At 43.8% G+C, this 27,703-nt stretch overlaps 1 protein-coding gene across 1 annotated transcript; it reads right to left on the bottom strand.

The window, feature by feature from the left end:
- Window positions 1-13,302: 13,302 nt before the first annotated feature.
- On the bottom strand, window positions 13,303-24,307 carry LOC132825672 (probable G-protein coupled receptor 34). Its single transcript, XM_060841051.1, has 2 exons — window positions 24,227-24,307; window positions 13,303-15,575 (listed from the first exon to the last, which is right to left on the bottom strand). The coding sequence occupies exon 2, from the start codon at window positions 15,550-15,552 to the stop codon at window positions 14,590-14,592; it is 963 nt and encodes a 320-aa protein (XP_060697034.1). The 5' UTR covers window positions 15,553-15,575; window positions 24,227-24,307; the 3' UTR covers window positions 13,303-14,589.
- Between the last annotated feature and the right edge of the window lie 3,396 nt (window positions 24,308-27,703).

The following is a 27,703-nucleotide window of genomic DNA, read 5'->3' as shown; positions in this document are numbered from 1 at the left end:
AGGCTTTCAGTTGTGGATGAATCGAATGAGATGGTAGGCTATCTTCTCATTCTCAACTGTAAGGCTCCTGTTGTGCAATGTTCATTTTTGACCTTCCAGGAATATACAATAAAGAGCTTAAGGATCATCTGTGACAGTAGTCCATGTGTTTTAGTGGTCTGAATTCCTAGATTGATGTGCTGTGGGGTATCACATCTTGGAGGATGGTCATTTCAACACCCCTGTACAGCAGGTAAAGAAATGTGACTCTCTCTGAGCACTGCCAATCAGCCACTGCTGAAAAGAGTTTGAATCTACTTGCAAAGCCAAGAATTTCAAAATTGATTGGTCAAGTTCCGACGTCAATGCTATAATTATTATCCATGTTCAACCATCTGTTATTCACAAATAACAGAGATGATGGGTCAGTTAACTTCTTTCTGCACTGTAGCAATTCTCTGATTCTCTGATTCATTTTTTAAGCCTTTAGTATTTCAGACTCGCTCCTTATTTCTAATCTGTCATATGCATGTTGCATTACTATTTCTTCTTACATTTCTTCATTGATAAGCTCACTGTTTTTGTTAACTCAGTAAAGCCTGGTTAAATTTTAAAAACATAAAAAATTCATTCGTGTCTGGGCGAAAAAGGATTTAAACTGAATCTTTTTGCAGCCCACAGAAGGGTGAGGTGAATAATCAAGGGGGAACAAATTCACTCTTCCTCACCTGGGTGTTTAACGGTTTGTGGTTTCTGGTCTGGAACTGGTCTGAATTGGGGAACTATGCATGGTGTCTGGTCGTATCAATATTTAGAAGATAAACCAACAAGGCAAGACAAACAAGTCTGCTAAATGTCAAGGCAGATCACAGGAAATTCTGCAATGTAAATCATTCTTTGAGGTCTGTCAGTGGTTTTTTTAAAAAAAAATCATCCTCAGCTCAGCTTAGAACCAAGTGTTAATTTGGATGAATAAACGCTCCAAACATAATGGTTACTTGGAACATGTGGAGTGAAAGGCACAGAATAATTTGAGGTAGACTCTGTGTGGTAAGGAGAAAATATCTTCTATCCAAATGCTATTTCTAAATCATACATCAACATTTTATACGTGTTTCTGAATTGTTGTGCTCAACATGCAAGGAATATTCCATACACTGCTCCCTTTGTCCTGTCATTGGAAGATATGTATTTGGTTTCTGACATCCTGGAATTCTCTCACTAAACCTCTCTTAACTCATTGAGCTCCTCTTCAACTCCACCTTGGTTCCACCCATCTCTCTGTGATATATTGTGGGACATGTTTCTTTGTTAGACACATCTCACAGTATCATTGTCATTGATATGTATAGGAAATGGATTGATTTCTACTTTAGCACAAATAAGGTGCTTTTATATTAATCTAAAATCAGATTTAGCACATGAGACTTCACTACCACCACCTAAAAAGCTCCAAGTTTGTGAAGGGCTCTTTTATTCAACCATTATAAGTCTCCTTTACCTTCTTCCAAAATGATCACCAATTTATGAGAGTGTGAATACTGCACAAGAAATTTGACTTCTATCATCTCATGCCTTAAAATAATCGTCGTGTTATTTTAATGGTCCAGGTTTTGTGATCAGCAGCAAACAAACAGACCATTCACTGTACTCACATTTGACTGAGGGATTTTGTTTATATGAGGTCTTTTGTGCCAGAATTTGCTGCGCTTAGAGAATTGTTTTGGTGTCGAACCTTTGACAAGTTCATATCTGCTTTAACACTGAATAAACTATTTTAACTGACACTTAAACTGTGTTTGGGTGGGGATGGAGGTGGGATGGCAAACAAAATGGTTGCTGAGCAACAAGGCTGGAAATCCCACCTCTGTTATTTCCCTAGGGTGGGAAGAAAGTGTGCCTTGGAAGATCTCAATCATACTATGGGTGATCTGGGTGAACAAGGTAAAAACCTGTCGATTTCTTTATCACTCAGGTTTGAGTCCTTACTGAGCCACACTGAGGTTAAGGACCAGATTCCCCCCTCAGTGGTGGGACAGGGTGGTCAACTGTACCATGAACCAACCTTTGCTTCCATGCTGTCAGGAGGTACAAATATTGGAGGCTATGGAGCCTTAATGATCCCATACGGGTCTGCCTTGAACTGGTGAAGGGGGTGCTTCTAGGCCAGGGAATGATCCATTGGATTCATGGCAATGTTTAAAATATTGATAAAGATCAAATTGCTCGATAGAAGGTACGGAACCCAGAACAGAGTCAACTCGTGACAAGGTTTTAAAATCTGCAAGGATTCGTGTGCCAGACTCACTCTTTTCTGTGCAACTTTGAACTGTGTCTGCTTACCCAAACATCTATCTGACCATGTCCTATTGACCTCTGGTCTGACTCCCAACAGCTAGTGAACACTCGCTGCTCACTGAAAACAAAGAACAGTCTCTGAATAAGCCTACAAGGAATGAAAGGGCCTTGCTAGTACCTATAGACTTCCTACAGTACATGAATAGACCATTCAGCCCATCAGGTCTGTATTGACTCTCCAAAGAGCATCCCACCAAGACCCAGTCCCCCCACCATATCACTGTACCACCATATTCAGCATGACCAATTCACCTAACCTGCACATCTTTGGACCACGGGAGGAAACCAGAGCACCTAGCAGAAGCCCACACAGACTCTGGGGGAATGTGCAAACTCCACACAGATAGTTCTCCGAGGCTGGAACTGATGCTGTGAGGCAGTAGTGCTAACCACTGAGCCAGCATGTTACCCATAGTAGGAGTGAAGTCTTCCAAGGCCCACTTTCTCCCCACCCTGGGGAAATAACAAGGTGGGATTTCCAGCCTTGTTGCTCAGCAACCATCTTGTTTGCCATCCCACCTCCATTCCCATCCAATTACAGTTTAAGTGTCAGTTAAAATAGTTTATTCAGTGTTAAAACAGATATGAAATAAAATCTTGAGGCAAGAAAGGTGGAATTAAATAAAAGAAAAAGGAAATGGAATTAAAGTTAAAAGTAGTTGTTTAAAATAATACAAATCTGAAGGCATGAAACTCCACACTTGTAAAAGTTAATTTTCAGCATTATTAAAATTCACTTACTAGAGAGGACAAGCTAACTATCCCTTTCTGTCAGGGCACTACATGTTGTTCTATATGTTTCAATGATGAGTATTTTTGTGCAATACTGGAATAGCAAAGCCTTCGGAGAAGCAGAAGAAATCAAATAGCAACTTCCTAATTTATCTGAGCAGGTGCAGCTGCCAGAGATGGTGCTACCTGATTTACTGCTTGTCAACAATTAGCACTGATAGTTTCACTGTGATTTTGACAGCATGGATCCAGACAACCGAATGCTGGCAGCTGGGAGAACCCGGGCTGTAGTTCCCGACTCAGCCACTAGATGTGGCTAACTAGCCAGGTTGATTCTGCTTGGTAGTGTCAACAACAATTCGTGACAAATTCCTTTGTTAATTTGAAAATGTCATTAACTTACTGGTAGACTTCATTTCTTTTCAAATATTTAACCATGTAGGGGCTAAGTTCTTTGCCAATGAACAATAAACCATGAAAAGAGACAATTGTCGAACCATAGAGTCCAAGTCATAGAGATATACAGAACGGAAACAAACCCTTTGGTCCAACTCATCCATGCCAACCATATACCTAACCTAATCTAGTCCCAGTTGTCAGCATTTTGCCCATATCCCTCTAAACCCTGCCTATGCATAAACCCATTCGGATGCCTTTTAAGTGTTGTAATTGTACCAGCCTCCACCACTTCCTCTGGCAGCTCATTCCATGCACACACCACTCTGTGTGAAAAAGTTGCCCCTTAGGTCCCTTTTAAATTTTTCCCCTCTCACCTTAAATCTATGTCCTCTAGTTTTGGACTCCCCTAGCCTGCGCAAAAACCTTGTCCATTTATCCTATCCATGAGTTTATAAACCTCTCTAAGGTTTTAGAAACCCCCTTCAGCCTCTGATGGTCCAGGGAAAACAGTCCCAGACTATTCAGCCTCTCCCTATAGCTCAAAATCTCCAGCCCTGGTAACATCTTTGTCAATCTTTTCTGAACTCTTTCAAGTTTAACAACATCTTTCCGCTAGCAGTGAGACCAGAATTGAACACAGTATTCCAGAAGTGGCCTAACCAATGTCCTGTACATTGGTTTGACATTTCTACTCTTGTACTCATGCATTGATCAATAAAGGCAAGTATATCAAATGCCTTCCTCACCATCCTAGCTACCTGCGACTCCACTTTTAAGGAACTATGAACCTGCATTCCATTGTCTCTTTGTTCAGCAATGTTCACCAGGATTCCTGATGAAGGGCTTATATCCGAAATGTCAATTCTCCTGCTCCTTGGATGCTGCCTGATCTACTGTGCTTTTCCAGCACCATACTCTCGACCCTTACCATTAAATTGGAAGTCCTGCCATGGTTTGCCTTACCAAAATGCAGCACCTCATATTTATCTAAGTTACACTCTAACTGCTGCTCCTCGGCCTATCAGTCCTTCTAATCAAGATCCCATTGTACTCTGTCATAACCTTCTTCATTGTCCGCTACACCACCAATTTTGACGTGATCCACAAACTTACTAACCATTCCTCCTATATTCACATCCAAATCATTTATATGAATGACAAAAAAGCAATGGTCCCAAATCCAATCCTTGTGGGACTGGTCACAGGCCTCCAGTCCGAAAACAACCTCTACCACCACCCTGCCTCCTACCTCCGAGCCAATTTTGTATCCAAATGGCTAGCTCCCCTGGGATTCCATGTGAATCTAACCTGAACAACCAGTCTACTGTGCAGAGCCTTGTTGACTGCCTTGCTGAAGTCCATGTAGACAATATCCACTCTTATGCCTTCAACAATCTTCTTTGTCATTTCTTCAAAAAACTCAATCAAATTAGTGAAACACAATTTCCTACGCACAAAGCCATGTTGAGTATCTCTAATCAATCCTTGCCTTTCCAAATACATGCAACTCCTGTCTCTCAGAATCCCCTCCAACTGCTTACCCACCACTGACATCAGGCTCACTGACCTATAATTCCCTGGTTTTTTCTTAACTTCTTTCTTCAATAATGGTATCATATTAGGTACCCTCTAGTCTTTGGGCACCTCACCTGTGACAACCCAGACAAATCAGTAGAAAGTTGTGATTAAACTCCCCAGTCAACTAATGAGATGGCACTTTTAGTCCTGTTCCAATCACTTAAAAACAGGTGGCATTCAAGAACTAGAGGCAATATAGAGAATAGCGGCATGGTTAATTGTATGAGGGATTTAAAATACAGGGGAGAATGAGGGAAAGGAGACATCTGTCTGCTGCTTTTAAGGTACAAGATAAAAGAACAATTTGAATTACACTGTGAAAGAAACTCCTGGGGAACAAAATAAATCATAAAAGGTAGATATAGAATTGATCTTTGGCAGGAGATGCAGCATCATACAGCTTAATCCTCAGAACCTTAGCTCTGGAGAACTGGAGGACAAACCGAGGCTATGAGATGGACGATGGGGATAAGTTAGAGCTGCAGGATTGTGCTGAGTAAGAATGTGAGGACTTACTTCAGATAAAACAGCACCTTCAACATCTAAAACACAGCAACAGCAGTCAAAGAAATGCAGGCAGGATTTCTTAGTGAAGGGGGGTGAGGCCTGGGCACCTCGTGGGTTGTCCTGTGAGGAAATTCTGAGGTGCCAGGATGTGATCCCTCTCCTGGTCAGGTACCTCCTGGAATCACTGCATCATCACATCGATATTCAATGGTAAATTCACACAATCTTTTGGCAGTGACAGTATCAGGCTGAGGATCTCGACCCCAGATATCAAAGATAACCTTGTGACTCACCTGAAACAACTCTATCCACTCTTACAAACAAACCAATGAGCCGTGGCGAATTCAACCTCCAAACCTATAGGTGGCGCAACTTGCCAGCCCAGGAAAATACACTTTCATCCTCAGCACCAAAATTGTTAATTTAAGTGAAAATGCCACAGTGAATGAAAATATTGATTACTGTTTTATATCTGTCCTTCTGTCCGTCCATCCATCCATCTATCTGTCTATCCATCTGTCTATCCATCTATCTATCCCTACAATATACAAGTAGAGAAGTGGTGTCTAGAGTGGGGCTAGTCCCTCATGCCCCCTGTCACCTTGTTGTTGATGCTGAGCACCAATAGCTGGAATGGTGGAGTGTGGCTCTCGGCTTTACTACCTGAGCAGACACCTGATGAAGGAACAGCACTCTGAAAGCTAGTGCTTCCAAATAAACCTGTTGGACTCTAACCTGGTGTTGTGTGATTTTTAACTTTGAGTGGGCACAGGCCTCTCCCCACAAGGCAAGGCTTCTGTCCAAACAGGTTCAGGAGACAAATGTCAGCTTCTCCATCACCCATAAGACCATAAGACATAGGAGTGGAAGTAAGGCCATTCGGCCCATCGAGTCCATTCCGCCATTCAATCATGGCTGATGGGCATTTCAACTCCACTTACCAGTGTTCTCCCCGTAGCCCTTAATTCCTCGAGACAACAAGAATCTATCAATCTCTGCCTTGAAGACATTTAGCGTCCCGGCCTCCACTGCATCCTGTGGCAATGAATTCCACAGGCCCACCACTCTCTGGCTGAAGAAATGTCTCCGCATTTCTGTTCTGAATTTACCCCCTCTAATTCTAAGGCTGTGTCCACGGGTCCTAGTCTCCTCGCCTAATGGAAACAATTTCCCAGCGTCCACCCTTTCCAAGCCATGTATTATCTTGTACGTCTCTATTAAGTCTCCCCTTAATCTTCTAAACTCCAATGAATACAATCCCAGGATCCTCAGCCATTCCTCATATGTTAGACCTCCCATTCCAGGGATCTTCCGTGTGAATCTCTGCTGGACACGTTCCAGTGCCAGTATGTCCTTCCTGAGGTGTGGGGACCAAAACTGGACACAGTACTCCAAATGGGGCCTAACCAGAGCTTTATAAAGTCTCAGTAGCACATTGCTGCTTTTATATTCCAACCCTCTTGAGATAAGTGACAACATTGCATTCGCTTTCTTAATCACAGATTCAACCTGCATGTTTACCTTTAGAGAATCCTAGACTAGCACTTCCAGATCCCTTTGTACTTTGGCTTTACGAATTTTCTCACCGTTTAGAAAGTAGTCTATGCTTTTATTCTTTTTGCCAAAGTGCAAGACCTCGCATTTGCTCACGTTGAATTCCATCAGCTGTTTCCTGGACCACTCTCCCAAACTGTCTAGATCCTTCTGCAGCCTCCCCACTTCCCCAGTACTACCTGCCTGTCCACCTAACTTCGTATCATCTGCAAACTTCGCTAGAATGCCCCCAGTCCCTTCATCCAGATCATTAATATATAATGCGAACAGCTGCGGCCCCAACACTGAACCTTGCGGGACACTGCTCGTCATAGGCTGCCATTCCGAAAAAGAACCTTTTATCCCAACTCTGTCAGACAGCCAATCCTCAATCCATCCCAGTAGCTCACCTCGAACACCATGGGCCCTCACCTTGCTCAGCAGCCTCCCGTGTGGCACCTTATCAAAGGCCTTTTGAAAGTCTAGATAGACCACATCCACTGGGTTTCCCTACTTGTCACCTCTTCAAAGAATTCCAACAGGTCTGTCAGGCATGACCTCACCTTTCTAAATCCATGTTGACTTGTTCTAATCAGACTCTGCTCTTCTAAGAATTTAGAAACCTCATCCTTAATGATGGATTCTAGAATTTTACCAACAACCGAGGTTAGGCTAATTGACCTATAATTTTCCATCTTTTGTCTTGATCCTTTCTTGAACAAGGGGGTTACAACAGCGATCTTCCAATCATCCGGGACCTTCACTGACTCCAGTGACTCTTGAAAGATCTCAACCAATGCCTCCGCTATTTCCTCAGCCACCTCTCTCAAAACTCTAGGGTGTATCCCATCGGGGCCAGGAGATTTATCAATTTTAAGACTTTTTAACTTTTCTAGCACTATCTCTTTTGTAATGGCAACCATACTCAACTCAGCCCCGTGACTCCCTTTAATTGTTGGGATATTACTCATGTCTTCCACTGTGAAAACTGATGCAAAGTACTTGTTAAGTTCTCCTGCTATTTCCTTATCTCCCATCACTAGGCTTCCTGCATCAGTTTGAAGTGGCCCAATGTCTACTTTTGCCTGTCATTTGTTTCTTATGTATTGAAAGAAACCTTTACTATCATTTCTAATATTACTGGCTAGCCTTCCTTCATATTTAATCCTCTCCTTTCTTATTACTCTCTTTGTTATCCTCTGTTTGTTTTTGTAGCCTTCCCAATCTTCTGATTTCCCACTGTTCTTGGCCACTTTATAGGATCTCTGTTTTTCTTTAATACATTTCCTGACTTCCTTTGTCAGCCATGGTTGTCTAATCCCTCCCCAGATAATCCTTCTTTTCTTGGGGATGAACCTCTGTACAGTGTCCTCAGTTATACCCACAAACTCCTGCCATTTTTGCTCTACTGTCTTCCCCGCTCACCTCTGCTTCCAGTCTATTTTTGTCAGTTCCTCTCTCATGCCCTCATAATTACCTTTATTTAACTGTAACACCATTACATCCGATTTTGCCTTCTCTCTTTCAAACTCCAGACTGAACTCTACCATACTATGATCACTACTTCCTAAGGGTTCCCTTACTTTAAGATCTTTTATAGAGTCTGATTCATTGCAAAGCACTAGGTCCAGAATAGCCTGCTCCCTTGTGGGCTCCATGACAAGCTGTTCCAAAAAGCCATCCTGTAAGCATTCCATGAATTCCTTTTCTTTGGATCCACTAGCAACATTATTTACCCAGTCCACTTGCGTATTGAAGTCTCCCATGATCACTGTGACCTTGCCTTTCTGACATGCCTTCTCTATTTCCCGGTACATGTTGCATCCCTGGTCGTGACCACTGTTAGGAGGTCTATACACAACTCCAATTATGGTTTTTTTGCCTTTGTGGTTCCTCAATTCCACCCACACAGACTCCACATCATCCGACGTTATGTCATTCAGTGCCATAGATTTAATTTTGCTCTTAACTAACAAGGCAACCCCACCCCCTCTGACGATCTCCCCGTCTTTTTGATAAGTTGAAAATCCTTGGAGGTTTAACTGCCAGTCCTGACCCCCCTGTAACCACGTCTCTGTGATGCCTACCACATTATAATCATTCACTATGATCTGTGCCATTAGTTCATCTGCTTTGTTATGAATGCTACGAGCATTCAGGTAAAGTGCCTTAATGCTAACTTTCTTATCATTAGAGATATTGGAAGTCATATAATGTCCTAAGTTATCCTTGCTTTTTTCTGCACTCCCAGTCTGCCTCAATTTTAAATCTGCCTGGACACATGCTATCCTGCTGTTTATCTTTCCATTTAACGCCATACTCCCTGTCGCTTTCACTTTCCCTTCCTCCCAACTCAGAAGTTTAAAGTCCTACTGACCACCCTATTTATCCTCATCGCTAGAACATTGGTACCTGATTGGTTCAGGTGGAGACCGTCCCAACGGTACAGATCCCCCCGGTTCCAAAACTGATGCCAATGCCCCATGAAGTGGAATCGCTCTTTCCCACACCAATCCCTTAGCCACGTGTTTACTTGCCTAATTTTCTTGTCCCTATGCCAACTGGCATGTAGCTTGGGCAGTAATCCGGAGATTATGACCCTTGAGGACCTGTGCTTCAATTTCCTGCCTAGTGCTTTGTAATCCCCAAACAGGTCCTCCACCCATCTCCATGCAGCAAGTAGTAGTGGAAAGATGTTTTTCTGACTGGAGATCTGATGTTTCACGGGGATCAGTGTCGGAACCCCTATTGTAAGTAATATACATATATATATAAATGATTTGGAGGAGAATGGAAATGTCCAGATTAGTAAGTTTGTGGTTGACACCAAGATCAGGGGAGCTGTGGATAGTGAGGAGGATTACCAGAGAGATTACAGCAGGACATAGGTAGGCTGAAGGCTTGCATGGGGAAATGGCAGATGGAGTTTAATCTGGATAGATGCAAGATGATGCATTTTGGAAGGTCTAATGCAGGGAGGAAGTATTTGGTAAACAGTGGAATTCTTAATAGCATCAATGCACAGAGAGGTCTTGGCATACCCAGATCCATCATTCCCTGAAAGTGACATTACAAGTGGATAAGGTGGTCAAGAAGACATAAAGCACTGTTGCTTTCATCGGACAGGGCATAATGTAAAAGTTGGCAAGTCATGTTGTAGCTGTATAGAAGAGTAGATAAGGCGTGGTGCTGGAAAAGGCACAGCAGATCAGGCAGCACCTGAGGAACAAGAGATTGGATGTTTTGGGTATGACCCTTCAGCTGTATAGAACTTTGGTTTGGCCAGATTTGGAATATTGTGAATGGTTCTGTCACCGCACTACCAGTAGGAAATGGAGGCTTTGGAGAGGATGCATAAAAGGTTTCCCAGGAATATGCCTGGTTTGGAGGATATTAGCTGTGAGGAGAGTTTGGACTGGCTTGGTCTATTTTTCACTTGAATGTCAAAGGCTTAGGAGTGACCTGATAGAAGTTTGCAAAATTATGACAGGCCATGGATACAATGGATAGTCGGAGTATTTTTCTTTGAGTAGAAATGTTAGTTACTGGGAGACATATGTTGAAGGTAATGGAGTTAGTTTAATGGAGATGTGAGAGGCAAGTTTTTACATAAAAGGTGGTAAGTGCCTGGAATGTGCTACCAGAGGAGGTGGTGAAGATGGATACAATAGCCATGTTTAAAAGGCATCTTGAAAGATACATAAATAGGCAGGGAATAGAAGGATGCAGACTGTGTAGATGAGAAAGGATTTTAGTTTAGAAAGGCATCATGTCAGTGAAGTCTTGGTAGGCCGAAGGGCCTATTCCTGAGCTGTACTGTTCTTTGCTCTTTGTTCGCCCTGCTATACTGTGCAATGTTTTCTTTTGGAATGTAACAAAGGGAGAGATTCAGTGTAACGGAAGTAACTGGCACAACTGTTAGTGTTGGTGCAGATAGGGGAAAGTTGGCAAGGTATCCCAAGTGAGTGTGTAGGCAGTGCAGAGAGGCATGCAAGATTAGCAGGGTGGGTGATAGAGGGATGAGAGCTAGTGAGGGAAGGTGTTATATCATGCGCCTTGGTGAGAGCTGTGTGTAATGGCAGAGTTGGAGTGATGATGTGGAGGTACCAGTGTTTGACTGGGATGGACAAAGTCAGAAATCACATGACATCAGGTTATAGTCCAACAGGTTTATTTGAAATCGCAAGCTTTCAGAGCGTAGCCCCTTCATCAGAAGAAGTAAGAGTGAAACACACAGAACACAGGAATTATCAAAGGCAGAGAGACCGAAAGAGCATCAAATGGTGTGAGTGGAATGTCGAATAATAATTCTCTGCAGGTGACCAAGGGTGCTAGATGGTGTGAATAAAGTATCAACAGGTGATTAACAACCAAAGGGATGAACTATAATCTGATTAAATGAGACAGAGAGATAGAGTCATAGTCATAGAGATGTACAGCACGGAAGCAGACCTTTCGTCCATGCTGATCAGATATCCCAACCCCAATCTAGTCCCACACCTGCCAGCACCCGGCCCATACATCCATCCAGGTGCCTTTTAAATGTTGCACTTGTCCCAACCTCCACCACTTCCTCTGGCAGCCCATTCCACACACGCACCGCCCTCTGCTTGAAAAAGTGGCGCCTTAGGTCTCTTTTATATCTTTCTCCTCTCACCCAAAACCTATGCCCTCCTGTTCTGGACTCCCCCACCCCTAGCCATGCCCTTCATGATTTTATAAACCTCTATAAGGTTACCCCTCAGCCTCCAACGCTCCAGGGGAAACAGCCCCAGACTGTTCACCCTCTCCCCCCCATCCTCTAACCCTGGCAAAATCCTTGTAAATCTTTTCTGAACCCTTTTAAGTTTCACAACATCCTTCCGATAGGAAGGAAAACAGAATTGCATGCAATATTCCAAAAGTGGCCTAACCAATGTCCTGTACAACTGCAACATGTCCTCCCAACTCCTGTACTCAATACTCTGACCAATAAAGGAAAGCATATCAAACACCTTCTTCACTATCCTATCTACCTGCAACTCTACTTTCAAGGAATTATGAACCTACACTCCAAGGTCTCTTTGTTTAGCAACACTCCCTGTTAAAAATAAAGTGGTGCTGGAGACAAAATTTAATTTTAATTTTTTGTAATTACCTCTCTGTCTCAGTTATTCAGATTACAGTTCATCCCTTTGATTGTTATTCAGCTATTGACACTTTACTCACACTGTCTAACACCCTTGGTCACCTACAGAGATATGATTCAACACTCTACTCACACCATCTGTATGATCTTTTGATTCCTCTGTCCTTGATCTCTCCAGCTATAAATTCTGGGTCCGTGTGCTTCTCTCTCACTTCACCTGACGAAGGAACAGCGGCCCGAAAGCTTTTGATTTCAAATACACCTGTTGGACTTTAACCTGGTGTCGTGTACCTTCTGACAGAGTTACAGTGAGTGGAAGGCAGCAGAAAAATACAGTGGCACTTAGCCTGTTGGAGCCCAGGAAGTCACTGACGTTCCCCCTGCGTTGCTGGATGTTTCTCTGGATGGTGGACACTGCACTGACCACTGGCAACTTCAGACGAATGCTGGCATAAATTGATGCTGTGGTCTCTATGAACTGTCCTGAGGAAAGAGTTTGGGTCTCTTCCTCACTACCATGTCCATCACGACCTGCAAACCCCTGTCAGCAAAGCAGAGGGGCCAATTTGCCTCTTTTGGCCATCTCTGGGGCAGTTTGTAACAAGCAGGATATGTGAAGGGCAGCTCCTGATAGATGGCCCTTGACCTGCTGTAAAGGTGGAGTTTAAATACCAGGTAGGTCCTGACAACAACAAGTAGTTCTGTCTCTGATGAGTGGATTGCGGATAGAGGAGTGCTGCATATATAATGAGGCCAGCCTTTAGAGTTTGAGCTCACAGAGAGAAACCTTACTCAAAACTCCACAAAATTGACACGTAGCTGATTTTTGGCAAAATCCAGCCCTTTGTCCTTCTGGGTTTCCTTCAACAGTCCAAGGCCATTTAGGTTAGGTGGATGAGCCAGGGGAAATGTCGAGTTACAGGGTTAAGACGGGGGTGTTGGGTGGGATGCTCTTCGGGGGGTTGGTACAGACTCAATGAGCTGAATGGCCTCTTTCCACACAGTAGGGATTCTGTCATGTAATGATTGTAAAAAGCAGATATATCATTGAAATCATAAGAAATGAACTTCATTGGTATGACGTTCTTTATTCATCATCAAATAAAACATGATCATTACCAAATGGCTGCAGTAAAATGCTACATTTATTAAATGACAAGAGTGACCTGATAGAGTGTAAAGTTCTTTGGGATGCCATAAGGTTGTGAAAGGTACTTTATTACATAGTCCAAAGCAAGCTAAGACAGAAGTGTATGCGACACACACTGAGATCAGGCAGAGGCTAAACTGCTTCTGGAATCATCAGTAAAACAATTTCTCATTAATATCCTGTCCTGAGCTCAAAGCATCAACTCAATGCATTGCTGTGGCTTGTAATTTATGTGGGATTTTTTTTGGCAAATTTACAAAAAGATTTTGCTAACACACATGATAATAAAAGGATTATCGACCTTCAACACATGTCCATCATGTCCATCACGACCTGTAAACCCCTGTCAACAAAGCAGAGGGGGCAATTTGCCTCTTTTGGGGCAATTTGTAAATCTCTCGTAAATCTTTTGTCGCCATGCTTATATTTAAGATTAGAAAATCATTAGAACAAATAACATGAAGGATCCACAGGAGAAGCACTCCAAACATAATACTGGGCACCTTTTGAGAAGGGTTCCAAATTTTACTCATTGCTGTAGGAAAAAATGATCTTTAACAAAGATCAGTTTGCTCTTGTAAGTGGCATTCACGTGACTAAAACCACAGGCTGCCTCAAATCTTACTTGACAGGATTTTGCATTGATTGGAAATGGCTTTTTGAAGATAAAAAGCTCTGGTCGAAGCCTTGGACAATAAACCTGTCTCAAACTGTCCACAGATTTCAGGTAAAAAAGAAACCTCAACAATTGTGAAAGCACCACGACAGCAGTGGAAGCATTCAAGGTCGTTTCATTGCGGTCAGCATAGATTAAAATAAAATGTAGCTCACTTCCTGCAAAACCTACTTTATCGCGCTCATAATAGAATGCTCATAACTGAGCAGGTTGCTGAATGTAGAGGAAGGGAACAGGAACTGCAACAACCTGTGCAGTCCTCAACCAGGGCTGCAACTGTGGCTCCAATGTCAAGTTCATTACTGCAGGTTGTCTGGTTGGCAGGACCAATAGTTTTGAAGTTTTACCTCATCCTGCTCCATTGAACATTGTAAAATCCAAACCAGATAATCAATTTATCTAAAATTACTGCAAATGTCAAAATAATGACATAAATTGTGGAGTATAATCATCACAATGCTTTCATTTTAAGAGCCAAGAATTTTGATAAATATTGCCATGTATCACAAAATTCTTACGATAATTTGCAGCTTCCATTTCTGGAGATTTTTATGTAATGCTTTGTTGTTCTGTATTGAATCTATATCTTGATGATCGCTTGGGAATGATATAGTATAGAATAGGATCTAAACAACTGTTGAATGAAACTAGCCACAGTAATACAACCTTTGCCTTTTGCAGTTGCTCGAGGTGTTGGCAGTCATTGTGAGTAATTCGATAAATGCTTGATGTGATTTGATAGCTGTAATATGGCAAATGACAAGCAATGAAAGTAGCTACTGCGGCAAAAATGATGAACTGTGTTCGAATGTGAAGACCCTGGTTTTGTTGAACTGTACTGCTTCTGCTCACTTTGATTAAATGCATTATGATAAAGATATAAAAGACAATAAAGATCATTAAAAAAATAAAGAACACTGTTGAAATGAATACAAACAAAATGGAAGTGCCCTGTGTGCCTTTGTAAACCTTGACACTGTAGCACATAAATTCAGATGTACTCATTTGTTTTAACATGTGAATTAAAGGTATTGATACAATTAGAATTCCTAGAGTCCAGGACACAACACAAGCATATTTTGCAAAAGTTGCGTCATTAAATGCACTCAGTTTGTTACTGTGGTGCTTCACAATCATTACATACCTGCCAAAGCTTATGAGGATAATGCATAATGTCCTGCACGCCAGTGTAGAATAGAAACCCAAGTTAATGATAGCAGTTACAACCATACATGCCCCAGAGTTTTCTGCCAAGCCGTCACCTCTGATAAGCAGAACTATTCTGAATGGAAGGACCAGGCAGTTGATCAGATCAGCCACTGACAGATTCACCAGATAGACAAGGATTCCATGTTTCTTCACAGATTGCCTTGTAAATATCAGCAAGGCGAGGCAATTAGCTGGCGATCCAACACAAACAATGCAAGAGTACAGGACAGGAAGGACACTCTTCTCCAGTGAACCAGCTTTGTAATTACATGTCAGATTCTGCCTTTCTGAGGTGACATTCATGTTTTGCTGCTGCTGTCTGTATCCTAAAATTAAAAAAAAACATTTCAAGGACAGAAGTAGAAATTCTAAATAGTGATAGAGTATGTGGTGCTGGAGTTTCAGAACATTGTGCTTGGAATGGAATGATTCACATCTGGCTTTCAATTCAGTTCATGCCTCTTATGGAGATCCCAAACAAAAGCACTGGTTCATTTCTTACATTTCAAAAGAGCCTCAGCTGCTACTGTACTTTTCCACGAGATTATTACTAAAATATCAAATTTCAACCTCTTCTCCCCACAGCCGAGTGACGTAGTTTTGCAGTAAGCTGGAGGAATCAGAATACGTCCCACAAGATCAGAACCTCGAATGTGTGCTCAAGCTATTAGAGAAGACAGACGTGAACCCATGAACTTTAGCGGCAATAGCAATATCTACTGAGGAAAGTCTGATAAACAAAATGTGGAGATGCCGGCGGTGGCCTGGGGTGGACAATGTCACAAGTCATATGACATCATGTTGCAATCTAACGGATTTATGTAAAATCTCAAGCTTTCAGAGTGTTGCTCCTTCATCAGGTGAAGTAGAGAAAGGCACAGAGACATAGAATATATAGGCGGAGACATAATGGCAAATTATTTCAGGTAATTAATTTGTGAACTCTTAATTATTTTACCATTTTCTCTCTGCCTATATATTCTGTGCCTGCACGTCTTCCTCCACTTCACTTGATGAAGAAATAGCTCTGAAAGCTTGTGATTTAAAAAAAAACTATTGCTCTATAACCTGGAGTCATGTGAAACTTGATAACATTTGGTAACGAACAACGATGCTTTAATTGTAAAAACTAAAAGAACTGTGGATGCTGTAAATCAGAAACAAAAGCAGAAGTTGCTGGAGAAAATCAGCAGGTCTGGCAGCATCTGTGAACAGAAATCACAGTTAACATTTTGGATCCAGGGACCCTTCTGTTAATTAAAGCTACTTAAACATAAATTTGGGATATGTGAAATAATTTTAACTAAATCTAAAGGTTTTCTAACTTAATCTTCAGCTAAAATTTCAAAACTTAATCTTCATGAAGCCAAAGGGTGTCTGAACAGTTACTGCACATTTGCCAACAGCCAAATTTCCAGGGAAAGTAAAGACAACCAAGCAGCATGCAGATACCAATAGAGAAAACTAAAACACAGCAAAATTATTACAAAAACAGGAAATCTGAAAGAATGCTGGAGATACTCAGCAGTTCTGACAGCATCTGTGGGGAGAGTGTGAGAAACAGATAGATCTGTGGGGTGGCATGGTAGCTCAGTGGTTAGCACTACTGCTTCATGGTACCAGGGACCCAGGTTCGATTCCAGCCTTAGGTGACTGTGTGGAGTTTGCACATTCTTCCCGTGTCTGTGTGCGTTTCTCCCACAGTCTGAAGATGTACCAGTTAGGTGAATTAGCCACGCTAAATTGCCCATAGTGTTAGGTGTATTAGCCAGGCGTAAGTATAGGGTAGGAGAATGGGTCTGGGTGGGTTACTCTTTGAAGGGTCAATGTGGACTTGTTGGGCCAAAGGGTCTGTTACTGTTGAGAACCTAACCTGTTTAAGGTTTTAGGCCAGAGACTGTCACGCAAGCTAGAGAAAGGTGTTGGAGCGTTTAAACAAGTAGATGGGAGAAAAATGAAGGGAGGGTTCTGTGCAGAAGGTAGCAGTAGTTGAGTAGAAGCAGATGATTGTGCAAGGCAGATGAAGATAGTAATGGGACAAATGAAGAGACAAGGGATGAGTCCAGGGAATGTGTAAACAGAAACAGCAGAATCAATACCCACATACCTGTCAAAGATGGGGGAAGAAGGTTATGATCTGAAATTATCCAGCTGAATGTTGCATCTGAAAAAGTGTAAAATAAATAACCGAGGTAAAAGGTAAGGTTCCTCTTGTTTAGGTTATTCCTCTATGGAATAGTGGAGGAGGTCAAGGACAGAGAGGTCAGAGTGATAGTCACACTGAGAAGTTAAATGGCAGGCGATCAGAAACTCATGCTCGCACTTACAGGCGAACCAGAGATGTTCAGCCCAAGTGATCACTTCACTGCCTTTGGTCCTCCTAAAGCAAAGTATGAAGCTTTTTTAAGCCAGATGTGGATAACATACATCCAAATGTCTGAAAAAGAACGAAGGATTAAAACACACTCACAAAAGGTTCCCAAGGACTAAAAAGTGATTAATCTAAGGTTAAGGCATATTTTGTACACGTGCACAAATCAATTAATCACCGGCTACAAGGAAACAATTTACAAATTGTGTTCAGGGATCGAGTTGGGGAAACCTGGGAAAGTCAGAATTTAATAAAGGCCAGTCATTGCAGAGGCAGAAAAGGGAACTTTTATTTAATTAGTCTGATTTAATGCTGTATAAGGACATGTACTTTAGATTTTCACAAAGTAATTGGAAATTAAGATTTGAGGTTAAATGGCAATAGCAGAGAAAATGGACTAATAGAAGCTGTGAAGATGGCAGTGTAGTGTCCTATCAATTGAACAGGATATCAGAACTTGTGACTTCTTGGGTCAAATAAACTTTTCTGTTCCTGAAGTCTATTTCCAATCTTTCATAGTTTTTAGCAGCACTGTTTCACTTGCGTGCATTATTTCTATTACCTTTCCCGTAGCCAGTTCAGCCTGAAGTCAGTCTTCTATAATTCCTTGTCCATTGTAACATGATTCTCATGTTCTCAAACCCTGACACCCAGGTCCATCCCCTTATGTTATGTTAAATACTAGCAGTATATCTGTAGCCATTAGATAGATAGCATTCAAAAACAATAATGGATGGAAAAAATATACTTTAAAATCTTGCATTAAGGTTCTAATCAAACTCACATTGAGCATACCCTTTTCCAAAGTTCAAGGGTGATAAGGTATTTGCCACAGCTCCTAACACTGGATAAGTCAATGGGTGTTGGACAATTAACAAACACAAAACATGACTGCTTCTCTGATTTCACCATAAGTGTATGAAAACAGGATATATGAACATCTGAAATAGGAGCAGGAGAAGGCCATTCAACGTCTTGAACCTACTCCTCCAATAAGATCATAACTAATCTGATTACTCTACATTTCAACCGAGCCCTAATAATCTTTTGCCCCACTGGTTCTCACGAACGTATCAAACAAATTTCAAACACTGATTCCACCCCATTTTGAGGAAGAAAGTTCCAAAGACCCACGAACCTCTGAGAAGAAGATGATCCTCATCTTTGTCTAAAATTTTTTTTCTAAAATAGTAACCCCAGTTCGAAATTTTCCCACAAGAAGTAGCATTCTTTCAACATGCACGTTGTCGAGACCCCTCAGGATCTTATATCTTCTAATCAACTCACCTCTCACTCTGCTAAATTCCAGCAGCTAGAAGCAGAGCCTGTTCAACCTTTCTTCATGAGATAACTCAATCCATCCTGGGTATTGGTCTTTTAAATGTTTTCTGAATTGCTTCCACAGCATTTGTATCCTTCCTTTAATATGGAGGCCAACACTGTACACATCCTCGAGATGTGGTCCTACCAATGCCCACTAGAACTGAAGGATTACCTCCCTACTTTGAAAACTGATTCACACAAAAAAAGCTTCATGGTTGAGCTAGATAAACCAAGGGAAAACATGTAGAAACTGTTCTTTCGCTTCTCAGTCCACCTTCAGATAATACTTTGCATTTGCCCATGTTTCAAAGAATCTGGCACGGTACTGGATGACAGGCATTAAGAGCCACACAGGCACTGAACTGAAGATGGGTCAAAGTGATGTGAGGCTAACACTGCTCTGCACTGAGAAAAACATTGCTCTGCAAAAATACAAACTCCACTCCTTGGCATTCAACTGTGCTACATTGTAAAAGCAGATATCTGATTGGACAATCAAGGCTTTGCAAATACACAGGAAGGTTCAATTTAGGTTTCCAAATGGTCGCAGTGTTTCAAGATAGTGCAGAGAGTGCAGAGTGCAAACAGAGCAAGGTTATCTCCTCAGGAGCGTCTCGAGAAACATGACTCCATTTAATTTGGGTGATTAATTCTGAGTTATATTACATGACTGAAACTGTTTCACATCCATCTGAAATGTGAAGCGTTTGATGCCCTGAAGTGCTTCATATGATCCCTGTAATTTGACAAATATCAGAAGCAGCAGGGGACACCAGGCAATTACTATGCCATGTTCCATGTAAGTGCACAGTGCACAAGGCGAAGGAGGCAATGATGGAGTATTACTGGATTAGTAATCCAAATTCCAGGTTAATATCTTGAGGATATGGGTTTGCATCAGACCATGATAGATGGCAAAATTTCAATGCAATAAATCACAAATCTTAAATAAAAAAGCTGGCTTAGTGGTGACTATATAACCACTGCCAATAACTATGTCTGGTTCACCAAGGTCTTTCTGAAGGAAGTCTGGTGACCTGAGCTAATCTGACCCCCATGTGACTCCTGACTCATACTGATATCACTGTCTTCTGAGTAATTAGGCAAAATGCTGGCCTAGCCCTTGCCGCCCACATCTAATTAAAGAATAGGTTAGATTACTTACAGTGTGGAAACAGGCCCTTCGGCCCAACAAGTCCACACCGACCCGTACACCTACATTTACCCCTTATCTGACACTACGGGCAATTTAGCATGGCCAATTCACCTGACCCATGGGTTTCCTCCGGAGGAAACCGGAGCACCCGGAGGAAACCCACACAGACACGGGGAGAACGTGCAAACTCCACACAGTCAGTCGCCTGAGTCGGGAATTGAACCCGGGTCTCAGGCGCTGTGAGACCGCAGTGCTAACCATTGTGCCACCGTGCCGCCCACAAATAGATTGTAAAAAAAAATTGCCTTCCAATAAAAAAAGTCAAATGGGGGTAAAGGTACCAAAATGTATGGCTGATTTTTATATTAAATTCCAGACATATGTGAAATCATTGAACTTTAACAAGATTGCAAAATAAATAAACACACCCATACACCTTCAGATAAACTATTTCCTGGTCAAGTCCCAGGCATTGTGGCATCTGTAACATGTAACACGGCTGCCACTTCTATGCTCAGGGAATCTCCTCTTACAATTTCTTTACACAGTATAGCCTATGGAGACTGTGGGAGTATTGTTAGATTTGTGGCAGCCATTTTGTCACATATTAAAAACCTGGAAACCATTTTGAATCTCATCTTAGTGCCTGTTTGTTAAAAACCTCTGTTTCCCATGCCCAGCTAAGATGGTTGGCCTTGCAGCTGTACTGATACCTGATAAAAGAATCCTTTCCTTGCATGGGGCTATTATTCTCTTTGCTAGGACCTATTGTATACTAACACCTGCTCATCAGCTATTAACCAACACTGTCCAGACATTATGTGAATGAAGCTAAGGACTGGGCAAGGTGCCCAGCTTGCTCATTATCCTGCAATTAACAGTTTGCTAATTGTTAACTGATGGTAACCTATAAAATCACGCAACTCTCTGTATCTCATCAGAGTGACTTGTGACCATTCAGTTGACTTGTCTCTCCCCATGAGCTCACGAATAAACCAATCAATACTCAAGGCTTGTGAGTCATGTTTCACTTCTAAATTGGACTGCTAAACGTGAGTCACCCACTGCATAATTTTCTTCCATCCCTAACAGTTGGTGTAGGCAGCAGTACTTCTGCTTCACAAGGTTTCCTGGAGCCTGTTAAATTTTGTCCCCTATACTGTTAAGTACCTTCCTGAGCTGGCAGATATTGCAACAAGATGAGAGAGAAGTGACCGCTGTGGACGGGTGAACCTTTAGCCACGAGAAGCAGTGAGTGGGATTGGGCTCTGGCGATAGAGGTTAGTTTTAATTTAGTTATCCTTGAGCCACGAACCAGTCAGACTGTGTTGATGGAGGTGACTAGTTTTACGTTAGTGATCCTTGGCGAACTGATAGAGGTTGAGTTTTATTTTGGTGAACCTTGAGCCATGGGTCAGTTGGGCTGTGGCGACAGACGTTAAGTTTTGGAGTTGCTCCAAAAGTTTCCACCGGCAGTTTGTGGCTGTTCCTCCTCTGAGCCAACAAGTGTGTGAAGGGAGCTGGGTTCCCTTGTAGCTACGGGCTGTAAGGTGCTGAGGCAAGATTGGGTTCAAGGAGACCGCGCCATATTTTGTAACTAATTGGGCGGTGTCTGCCTTGAGTGATTGGCTGACTGGGTTTGTTGACTGATATTTGTTGACTGTCTCAGCTTCTCTGTTGTCTCTTTTTTTTTATCTTGGGTTGCTTCACTGTGTTGCTTTGTTTTGTTCATTTGTTTGATCGACATATAGATCAATGGGATCGCAACTTTCAATAATCACCAGTGACAGGCTGTCCCTGGGGATGAGGTTACCTCGTCCTGCTGAGAACGGAGGCCAGCAACCTATCGCTCCCTCAAAAAAACACCCGCGCTATGGTGAATACGTAATGTGCAAGAATGAGGTAGGAGAACCGCTGGTACCTCTGGGTTCACCAGCTGACATTGTTTGGAGGGAGACGGGTGACAGTCGTTATGCTATTCCTTTTACCCTTGATTTGTATGGGTGGCCCCATGGAAATTGGCCTTACATGGGTTCATTTAAGTTAGACTAGATTGATTACTGGTTAGTTAACATCGAGGGAGGGTGTGGTGATTCCACCTGGGAATTACATGCTCTGATGCCGAGAAACATTTAAGGAACTTGCAAAAGGACGCCAACGCCCCCAGATTAAGGATCACCATCAACCCTCTGGAAATCCTCCCTCTCCTGTCCTGTTCCCACTGCAACCACACCCCATTCTTCTCCTGAAGTCCCTATATCGACTCCAGAACCTGAACCTCTAATGGATGAGATTGTTGCCACTCGCAATGGAGGACAAGCCAGTACTGCGGCCCCGCCTATTGAACATCGCCCCCATGAGGGTGGTGCCATTACAACATCACCTCTACCTGCGTCTGATGCCTCACTGCAGCAAGTGCCTGACTCTACTGCCTCAGGCCACCGCTATGATACCTGTTTAAATCGGTGACAGCAGCACTCCGATTCCAAGGGAGGCACCCCCTCAGAAGTTGATAGTCATCTCGCACTATGGTTACCCAGAGGTATGATTGGTAATACGCTGCTTAACAAACCCTGGACCCATGCTGAGGTCTGCAGCATACTGCAGGATACCCCAGATCCCATTAAGCCTCCAGTTTCTTTTTATAATTGGCTTTTACAAATTTGCGACATTTACAATTGCCTTCCACAGGATGTGCAAACTTTACTTCAGCTGGCTTACAGTTCTCATTGCGCTACCATTAGGGCCTCCATTGATTGTCCCTCCACACACTGGGACACTGCTGAAGAAAGCTCTGACTGGCTGGGTAGACATATTAAGGGTGTCATCATGGTGATGTCATCTATATAGTAGAGCGACTTTAGTGAGGTGACTCGCTGCCTGCAAAAGACAACTGAAACTGTCCCTGATTTTCTGACTCGTTTTAGGGATACATGGGAGAGTTCAGCAGGCATCCCCATAGAGGACAATAAGAAACTTGCTGTCCAGACCCTTACCAACTGTCTCTTGCCACATCACATTCAGATTTACAAAGCCCAGAACCTTACTTCACAGATTGCCACTTAGAAAGATGCATTCACTCCCCTTCATAATACAGACAGACATAGTCTTTTTGACACTACGCGCGACAGAGAGGCTTATCTGTGTTTAGAAAATACACGGAAATTTGGATAGGAAATTTGGTGAATACTGGTCTTGCGGTCAGTTTGGCCACTGGAGCGTAACTGCTGCACGGCTGCTTCACAGTGAGCTGTGCCTCCGCAGCCGCCATTTGCACAGCCGTGCCGACCCTATGTCTTTGTCCCTTCTCCCCGTTCCCCTGATGCTTAGGGCTGCTGCGGTGAGGAGTTTCAGCAGGCCCTCTCCCAATCCCCATCTGAAAACCCCATGATGACAGTGGAGATTGGGGGATGGGGGGAGGGGGGCATTCTGCTTTTGGTGGATTCTGGAGCCACTCATTCTTTTGCACCTCCCTCTGCAGATCTACCCCTCAGTTCCAAATCTGTCCATACTGTGGGTGTTTCCTGTATGTGCCTCTCTAATACTGTCCCTGTTACCATTAAACCTGTCACCATTCCCAACTGGGCTATCATCTCCCCCTCCTGTCCAGTTGCTTTATTGGGCCTGGAGACCCTCTGTAAATTAAATGCTTCCATCCACTGTTCCCCTCAGGGTCTTGTCTAGGAGATTCCTGAATTCCACGATGCTATGCTGCGTTCTGCACTGACAGACTCACCACCGCCACGATCTGTGGCTGCCCTCCACACCTGGCACTGTGCCACTGACCCGATTCGCTCGCTGTTTGATTCCCTCATTACACAGTTGTGCAGGGCCCATTCATCCCCTTGTGCCTCCTTTCTGTACTGGGTCCTGTCGACTGGCCGTCCCCTGCATGATATCCATTGCATGACTGCTCGACTCTGCACTCCTGACTCGTCATATTCTGTGCTTGCGGATTCACACTTGAATAAAATGGCCGACATTACCCTTACTGGTCTTTGCTATGTTGGACACCAGGGACTCTATTGAAGTCTCGCTGACACTTCAGCAGTCTCAGCTTTGCCTCCCGGACACTATATGTATTTTTCCTATTGTCCGTAAAACCCCCTGGACACATAGCGACTTACCCTCCACGCATGTGCGCCTAGGTGAGCTTCCCTGCTCATTCCAGCCCCTTACCTCTGACGATTCATTGCCATTGCATGCTGCTATGCTTGATCCGAATGGGTTCTGCGTGCATTTTCCTGCTGTTACCGCTACCGTTGCTACTCAGGACCCCTCGGCCATGTCTTCCTACGATAGCGTGTGACTCCTGGAGGGCTTGCTGCCCACGCTTTGGGCGTGCCATCCTAACCAGGCCGGGTTAGTTCTTTCTGCCCAACCACATACTGTCACCTTGAAGGCTGGTGCTTGCCTGCCGTCAGTCTGCTAGAACGCGTTCACACATGCTGCTACAGAAGGAATTCGACCAGTCATTACCTCCCTCCTACAACAGGGCATCCTTGTGCCCACACGGAGCCCCTGCAACACTCCCATCTTGCCAGTCCCAGAGCCTGGAAAACTGAACAGGTGGAGGTTTGTGCAGGATCTACGTGCTGTGAATGCCATTGTTGTTCCCTGTTTCCCTGTTGGTGCCTGATACCAATGCTATTCTCAGTAATGTCCCTGCCTTTCTGCTTGTTTGTCAGTGGTCGACCTCTGTTCTGCTTTTTTCTCTATTAAATTGTCCCCTGACAGTCAATGCCTTTTCGCCTTTACTTTGGCGGTCGCCAGCACACATGGGCACGAACTCCCCAAGAGTATATGGTGAGTCCCACCGTCTCTGCTTCGGCTGTGCAGTGGACAGCCGAAACTCTCCACATGCCTTGCAATAGTGTCCTCATACAGTATGCTGATGACGTACTTGTCACCTCTGCCTCTGCTGATGCCTGTGTGCAAGATACTTCAGTGTCTGGCACAGGATGGCCACAAAGTCTCTGTTGACAAGATGCAGTTCTCTCAGCCTCAAGTGCATTACTTGGGCTTTGCACTCTCGCAGGGAACCAGAGCCCTGGCCTCTGACCTTCTCACTTACCAGTCATTACCAGTCTCCCTCACCCTGCTCCACGCATTGAGCTAATGTCTTTCCTGGGGACGGTGAATTACTGGAGGCATCGGATACCTGACCTGTGAGAGGTCAATGGACCTCTCAGGGAGATGTCTTCTCCAAAACAACCGATAAAAGTAAAATGGGCACCTGAAATGATACATGCTTTTGAGAGTTAAAATCAAGACTGAGTTCCGCATTTGCTCTGGGTCTTCCAGATTACTCACAGCCATTCCAGCTTTATGTTACTGAGAAGGAGGGGTATGCTTCAGGTATTCTGATGCAAATGCATGGGGATCTCTGGTGCCCTACAGCCTTTTGTTCTGTACAGTTAGCACCTGTTGCGAGGGTAATGCCAGTGTGTTTGTGAGCTGTGGCAGCTACCTTTATAATGGTTGAAAAGTCTTCCCCACTTGTGGTGGATCATCCATGCACAGTATCTATCCCACATTCGAATGTCCTGCTGCTAAATTCTGCAGCAACCCAACATTTTACTGTTTCCAGGTGTAAGGGCTATGAGGTCATCCTACTTTCCTGTTCTAACCTTACACTGCACGGTGCCCCAGCCTTGGATCCTGCAACCTTACTTCCTGCCACCAACCACTCTCTGACAGCTGACCATGACTGTTTGCACGTTATCCATGAGGTCATCACCCCTCACCCCGATCTCCCGGAAATCTCTTTGGATAACCCTGATATGGTCCTTTTTACCGATGGTTCCTCCTTTCACCCTCTGATCATCAGACACTATGCAACACGTATGCCCTATGAAGTCCTTGAGTCTGCTGCACTCCTTAACGGTACTTCCGTGCAGGTAGCTGAATTGTTGGCTCTCACCTGGGCTTGCACCCTAGCCATGGACAAATCTGTCAAAGTTTGTACAGACTCTCACTACGTCTTTGGAGTGGTTCACGATGCTTCATCCCTTTTTCAGGGAAACCCTTACAACATGGCCAGTTTAGTAACCATCTTTTGGAAGCCATCTTCTTCCCTCCACTATAGCGGTCATCAAATGTATTGCCATTACGGCTGCTGGGGATCCTGTCACCCATGGTAATATTTTTGCTGACAGGGCAGCCCACTTGGCCACTATTAATCTGACCATGCAGGTTTTGCATATCCCTAAGATACAACAGTTTCCCGTCATTCCTGACCTGACTGAGGGCATCCACACGGCTCAGAAATCAGCCCTGCAAACTGAGAAGTGGGCACCATAGAATCCCGCTCACCGCGTCTTCTTACACATCGAGATGGCTGCATCATTTGCACAAAATCTTACCTGCATGTCCTTCCCTTCGCTGCCCATGAGGTTGGGCATGTTGGGAAGCGGGGCATGCTGCATGCTGATGAGTGTTCCTGGTATGCCCTGGTTCTACAACAGCTGCTTGGACTTTGTTATCACGGTGCCTCATTTGCCTGCGGAACAATAACTCTAAACCAGTGGCCAAGTATGACCACCTCCTGGCCACTGCAGGCCCATTTGTTCAACTACAGATAAATTTTGCTCACTTGCCACCAAGGCTGGGTTTCCAATACCTGGTAGTGATTGTTGACATGTTTTCAAAATGGGTTGAGGCTTTTTGCCACCAAAAAAGATGATTTTCGAACGGTGGTTAAATGCTTATTTAGAGATGTGGTCCCCAGATCCCGGTCTCCATTGACAGTGACAAGGGCACTCATTTCACTGTCGGTATTGTCACAGTGGTTAGTAAGGCTCTGGGGATAACCTGGAAACATCATCTCCCTTATCAACCACAGTCCTTGCTGGAAAAGATGCATGGTACTCTCAAAACTGTCCTTACTAAAGTTGTGCAGGATACAGGCTTGTCCTGGCCCGGCTCTATCCACCGTCCGGAATGAGGTTAACCGGGCTACAGGCCTCACCCCTTTTGAAGTCTTGATGGACAGGCCCATGCTTACTGTGACTAGACCCCCCAACATCTCTGCTGATGTGGCCTTGCCCCTGACAGTGGAGTCTTTCCTTAATTACACCAAGGCTCTGTTGCAGCTCATCACACACAATCGTGACCTCATTAAGGCAGCCACTCCTGTCCCTCGTGGAGAACCCATGCATCCTTTCCAACCAGGGGACTATGTCATGATCAAGTCATTTGAAAAGAATTCTCTTTCTCTTTGATGGGAAGCCCCGTTCCTTGCCCTTCTGGTGACCCGCACAGCATTCAAGATGGTGTGGAGGCCCGAATGGACTCACACCACGCAGTGTAAGAGAGGGCCGCCCCCAGAGGAACACCAGAACATCACTGCCAAGATGCCGTGTACAGCCACAGATCGCAGATGTCTTCGCATGATTGCTATGCCCCTCATCATTCTGCTTCTGCTCATTTCTCTGACATTAACTCTGTTTGACTGGGGCTCTACGGACAGCCTGAAGACCTCTAGTAAACGGGATCACATTTCAACACTTTTCCTGATGTGACTTAGCTTGGGCGGCACGGTGGTACAGTGGTTAGCACTGCTGCCTCACAGCGCCAGGGACCTGGGTTCAATTCCCGCCCCA

Source organism: Hemiscyllium ocellatum, chromosome 21 (genome assembly GCF_020745735.1).
Source record: "Hemiscyllium ocellatum isolate sHemOce1 chromosome 21, sHemOce1.pat.X.cur, whole genome shotgun sequence".
In the NCBI taxonomy this organism is placed as follows: Eukaryota; Metazoa; Chordata; class Chondrichthyes; order Orectolobiformes; family Hemiscylliidae; genus Hemiscyllium; species Hemiscyllium ocellatum.
This window is presented reverse-complemented; position numbering and strand designations above follow the sequence as displayed.

Coding starts and splice junctions, on each gene's coding strand:
- LOC132825672 (XM_060841051.1), bottom strand. CDS start 15,552: ATGAATGTCACCTCAGAAAGGCAGAATCTGACATGTAATTACAAAGCT.